This window comes from Marmota flaviventris, chromosome 1 (genome assembly GCF_047511675.1).
Source record: "Marmota flaviventris isolate mMarFla1 chromosome 1, mMarFla1.hap1, whole genome shotgun sequence".
NCBI lineage: Eukaryota > Metazoa > Chordata > Mammalia > Rodentia > Sciuridae > Marmota > Marmota flaviventris.
This window is the reverse complement of record NC_092498.1, coordinates 210544944-210550292: the sequence shown is the minus strand read 5'-3', so window position 1 is coordinate 210550292 and position 5349 is coordinate 210544944. Positions and strand designations below refer to the sequence as shown.

Here is a 5349-nt window from a genome sequence, read left to right as displayed (position 1 = left end):
GCAGCTCCCGGGGTGGGGACTCGGGAACAGCCAGCCCCGCGGCTTCCCACGGCCCGGACGCCTGGAGCTCCACACCTTGGTGCAAGATGCGCGCCACCCAGGTGCTAAGACCCGGCCGGGACCTGCAGCCGCCACGGGATGCCCAAAGCCCGGGACGTGTTTCCAGCAGGTCAACCTCCACCCCCTACCGAGCTGTTCCCAAGCCTCTGGCGGCATCTCGGGCCTTTGCAAAAGTGTCACCTCTTTGGGGAGGACTTCCCTGACCACCCTAGGACAGACGCCCCCGCCTTGAACCCTCTAAAGCACATTTTGTTTTAATGTCTTTATCCTGAAGCTGAAATCATTTGTCCTGTATTGTCTGTTTGAGACACTCTGATGTAAAATGTGAGGCAGGAGGGACCCAGTTTCTGTTTATTCTCTGCGTATCTTCATGGGAAAGAATTATGCCTGGCTTCCAACAAGTACTAAAGGGAAAACAGTAGCCCCAATCATGTTAATTGTCGCTGACCGGGGCTGGGGCTGCAGCTCAGGGGTGGCTGGTCTGGTTAGTTGCACAGGGTCCTGGGTTTGATCTGCAGCACCCTGGTGTGTGTGTTTGGAGGAAGGCACTGGCTCATGATGCTACTGCAAACTGACCTCCGTTTTAAGCTCCTTATCTAAATTGTCTCCTTGAGTCCTTAGAACAAGGTAGGGCCTGTTATCAACACCATATTACAAAAGAGGAAAGTTGAGGCCCAGAGTGGTTCGGGGACTTGCCTGTGGTTGCACAGCCAGGAAGTTGGCATATGGGGGTGGAAACCCAAGAAGCCTGGTTGCAAAGAAAAGTATTCCTGCAGGGCTATCAGGCATGGTGTCCCTCAGCTCCTGTCCCTAGACTTGTACCTCGACCCCCTAGACTTGCCTCTTTTGATCCCACAGCCCACACACCTGCAGGCCCAGCCCTCAGGACCCCGCAGGCTGCTAGGAACCCCGCAGGTCTGGTTTACTTTCCTCCCTGCTGTGAGTTTGCAGAGGCGCTTCCCAGGCTGCCCAGGTGGGGACAAGTGATTAAAAGCAGGTCTGAGGGACCAGACTCCACTCGCTAGACAGCAGGGTCAACTGCCCAGGACCCTGAGCCCCACCCTGGACTGACAGACGGACAGCTAAGCAGATGTCCCGAGGATGGCTGACCACTCTCCTGGGGCTGCTGAGTGCGGCCTGGCTGCCCGCAGGCTCAGGGAGGCCTGGACCCCCAGCTCCCCCGGGGCCGGCCTTTGCCCTTGGCAGCTGGAAGGCCTTCCTGGGCCTGCAGAAACCCTGGAGGCTGGGGACAGATGGGTTGCAGGATGGGCAGGAGGTGGCCACCTCCGTGTCTTTGCCATTGGACCCTAAAGAAGTGACCCAGGAAATGTGTAAGGCTGTGCCCTTCATTCAGGTGAGTGTGCGGGGTGGGGGTGGGCCGGTCTCAGCACCTGCAGGAAGCCCAGGCTATGGCTCCAGGCAGATCTGAGTTCATGACCCGCATCATCCACCTACATGGCTCTGAGTCTCAGTGTTCTCCCGGGTCCATTGGGTACAGGATTGCTGGGCACAGTGACACACACCTGTGATCCTGGTAACTGGGGAGGCTGAGGCAGGAGGATCAAAAGTTCAAGGCCAGCCTCAGCAACTTAGCAAAGCCCTAAGCAACTTAGCGAGATCTTGTCCCAAAATAAAAGTTAAAGAGGACTGGGAATGTGGCTCAGCGGTCAAGCACCCCTGGGCTCAACCCCCAAATGGGGTACTGGCCTCTCATGTGGGAGGGAGGGTGCCTTCACCTGATCTCCTGTCTTTGGGCCACTCCTCCTCCTAAGTCTATGTTCCCATTTAGGGGCCGAGGGTGCCCGTGGACCCCTGGGTCAGGTCATGTTCCTTCTCCCCTTAGAGGCCCCCTGGCTCCCACCTCACTCAGAACAAGCAGAGCCAAGCGCACTCCGTGTTTCTCGAGTGAATGAATGAGTCCTAGAATTATCTGCCTCCTATGGGCTATCAGGCAGCTTGAATGAGTGGGCGTGGGGAGCAATCTCATGGCTGTATCCAGCTGGTGCTCCATAAGGGCCTTGGGAATGCATACAGTGTGCTGAATTCACATCCTTCCTTAATCAATGATTTCTGTGTGATTCAGGGTGAGTAGCTTGCCTTCTCTGAACCTCAGTTCCCACCTTTACAGAAGGGAGTCGGGCACAGCGAAGGATGCCAAGTGCTCAAATCCGTGCCCAGCCGTCAATGTCCCAGACTCCTTGGCTTGTCATTTGCCCAGAAAACCCTGAATCCAGGTGGCAGGAGTTGCTTGGCCCTGGAGCCACCTGCCTTGTGCCCAGTCCTGCCTCTGTGGCACCCCAGCCTCAAGGCCGCCCTGTCCAGTGGTGCAAGCTTCACGGAGCAGAAGGGACTCTGGCTTGGAATCTGGCTGCCCCGGAGGGACACAGAGGGGCCCTGAGGGCACGCGGCCTTCTCAGCACTGCAGGACCTTGCCTTGGAGCCTGGGCGTCCTCCTCTGGACACGCGGGGAGGAGTTGGGCATCTACCGACTGGGGCCACGGCCAGGACAACACGAGGTTCCTGTCTTCAGGTGGCTTAACCTCTGGGAGGAGGGTGAAAAACAGAACAGTGTCCCAAGATGCACACCAACCAATCGCTTTAGGGACACGCAGGACAGCATTGTCACAAGGGGAGGGAAGTTCCCTGTGGGGTGCTTTGGAGGGAGGATGAGTTGGAGTCAGCTCCGGGAAGGGTGGACGGAAGGGTGATCTAGGCAGAGGCCAGAGGGCAGAGGGCAGGGAGGGGACAGGGCAGAGTGTGCAGGGACTTCTGGGCCTTGGGGAGGACTTTGCATTTCATTCTAAGGAAGATGAGAAGCCTCTTGTGCTGGGGGAGGGGTGCAGGGTTTAAGCAGAAAATGGCCACGATTTAGTGGTGAGATGATAGAGGGGGCCATAGGAAGAACTAACATTTATTGAGCACCAACTGTGTGCCAGGAAATACACTAAATTGTTTGTTTAATCCTCCTGGCCTCCTTTTTTTTTGGGGGGGGCTACTGGAAATTTAACCCAGGGCAATTTATCACTGAGCTGCACCCCCTGCCCTTTTTGTTTTCTATTTTGAGGCAGGGTCTTACTAAGTTGCTGAGGCTGACCTCAAACTTGCCATCCTCCTGCCTCAGCCTCCAAGCTGCTGGGATCACAGGAATGCACCACCATGCCTAGTTGGCCTCTTTTATTACTACCTCCTCCCACTGCCCCTCATCTTTGGGGTGATAGCAGCCCTGCTGGTGACCGTCTCCAGTTGTTCTTGTCATTATCTCCTGATTGGTTAAGCTGCTGTATTCCCTGAATGAATCCTCTCTGTTGAAAGACCTAGAGTGGTTTCTTCTTTTCCTAGTTGAACTCCACTGATTTTACAGTTGAGGAAACAGAGGCCCAGAGAGGTTGAGTAACTTGCCCTAGGCCATACAGCCAGGAGATGGCAGAGCCAGGACTGGAACCCAGGCAGCTTTGCTGCATCACCCATACCTCTCAGGGTGGGTGGAAGTGGATGAGCCTCACACTCTGCTGCCCTAACCTGTCACCCTGCCTCTGGTCTCAGGTGCTCTCTCGGCCTGGCTGCACTGCTGTCCGTGTCCGAAATCACCTCTGCTTTGGCCGCTGCTCCTCTCTCTACATCCCGGGCTCAGACCCCACCCCACTTGTCCTCTGCAACAGCTGCGTGCCCACTCGCCAGCACTGGACACCTGTGGTCCTGTGGTGTCGGCCGGGCAGCCCAGCCTCCTCCCCTCGGCGGGTGAAGGTGTCCACCAGGCTGGTGGAGGGCTGTCGGTGTGGACCAAAGCTATGACGCAGCACTGTGACAGACACACAGACACGAATCTCGGAGAGATGGGACGACGACACGGACCTAGATGATGGATTCTGGGTCACAAGACCAGGAAGCAGGGCTACAGACGGCTCTCCAAAGTCACCCTGCTCCCAAGGACACTAGGCACAGCCCCATTCATGGGGCTGGACCACTAATAGCCACAGCACGCACTTACCAACTGCCCACTGATTGCTAGGCTCTTTGACAAGTGCTCACTCGTGTCCTCCTCAGGAGGTGATCCTCAGAGGCCTACGGAGGCAGGGTCAACTTCATGCCATTTTACAGATTAGGAAACTGAGGCCCTGACTTTGCAAGGCACGCACCCAGCGTCACCGTGCAGTCAGTGGCCAAGCCCGCATTCACATATTTTTTTGTCTTTTGTGGTCCTGGGGATTGAAACCAGGTTGTTGAGACAGGGTCTCACCAAGTTGCTGAGGCTGGCCTTGAACTTGCAATCCTCATGCCTCAGTCGCTGGGATTCCACGCACCACGGCGTCCAGCACGAATTTGATCTTAACCACTGGGCTCAGCTGCCTCTCAGGGAAGGAGCCCAGCACATTTCCGCTGCACTGCGGGAGGACAGGCGGCCCCACCCCACCAGGAGACACAGCTATGATCCTGGCCTGGGGACACAAACGCCTAGGCAGGCAGGCAGCTGCAGCTGCGGGGAACCTGGGTCCCGGGCCAGGGGCAGGCCCCCTCCCAGCTGCCTCTCACCTTGACAGTGGCCGTGGTTCCCTGGTGACCGCCCATCCCGAGGCCCACCCACACAGCCACTGCCAGCGTGGTGCTCCGCGGGGCCATAAAGGTCGGCTAGGTCCAGCTGCGTGTGCTTGTTTCTCCACCTCGGGTTCCCGGGACGGGGTGCGGGTATGGGGTGCTCCCTCTCCAGCTGGGGCCCAGGGTCTACTGCGGGTGAGGGCAGCCTGGCTTTGGGCGGCTGGAACCAGGGCCCTGGCAGATGGGCCTGTCTGGCATAGAGGCAGGGACATGTGGCACTGTCAGTGTTGCCTCCAAATGCCCCCCGGAGCGCAGGCGGGGGAGCCGGCCGGGTCCCCCTCAGCCCTCTTCCTGCCTCAGGAAGGAAGGCCCCAGGTGAGGGAGCAGGCGGCGAGGAAACAGATGGGCCCGCAGGCGTGGGAGCCTGCGACCTCTGACCCCACAGGCCTGCACCAGGGGGTGGGAAAGGGCCAGGCAGGCGGCTCTCAAGACCCCGCTCCGAGGCCAGCAGGGAGGCTCACTGGGCCCTGGGGCGGGAGTGCCCCCTCCCCCTCCCTCTAGAGATTGGTGCCAACCCCTGGGCATGTCCAAGTGGGCAGCTCAGTCCTAGCTCCCCCTTGCTGGCGGGCAAGAGGCTTCACCCCCTCAGCTGTGCCCACCCCCTGCCAGCCAGGAGAGCCAGCTGGGGACCTTGGTGCCAGGGGGCCCCCAGAGTCCCTGTCCCCTCCCGGGCAGTGCCAGCCAGCCCCCACCCCA

General features: G+C 58.8%; 1 protein-coding gene across 1 annotated transcript; it reads left to right on the top strand.

Moving 5' to 3' along the window:
• The first annotated feature begins 1150 nt into the window (after positions 1-1150).
• Dand5 (DAN domain BMP antagonist family member 5) lies at positions 1151-4146 on the top strand. The gene is made up of 2 exons (XM_027955103.2): positions 1151-1414; positions 3604-4146. The coding sequence occupies exons 1-2, from the start codon at positions 1151-1153 to the stop codon at positions 3850-3852; spliced, it is 513 nt and encodes a 170-aa protein (XP_027810904.2). The 3' UTR covers positions 3853-4146.
• The last annotated feature ends 1203 nt before the right edge of the window (positions 4147-5349 follow it).

Bases quoted from the DNA above. Each gene is read 5' to 3' on its own strand.
- Dand5 (XM_027955103.2), top strand. From the start codon at position 1,151: ATGTCCCGAGGATGGCTGACCACTCTCCTGGGGCTGCTGAGTGCGGCC. The intron at 1,415-3,603 runs GTGAGTGTGCGG...CTCTGGTCTCAG, and splicing joins AGGCTGTGCCCTTCATTCAG to GTGCTCTCTCGGCCTGGCTG.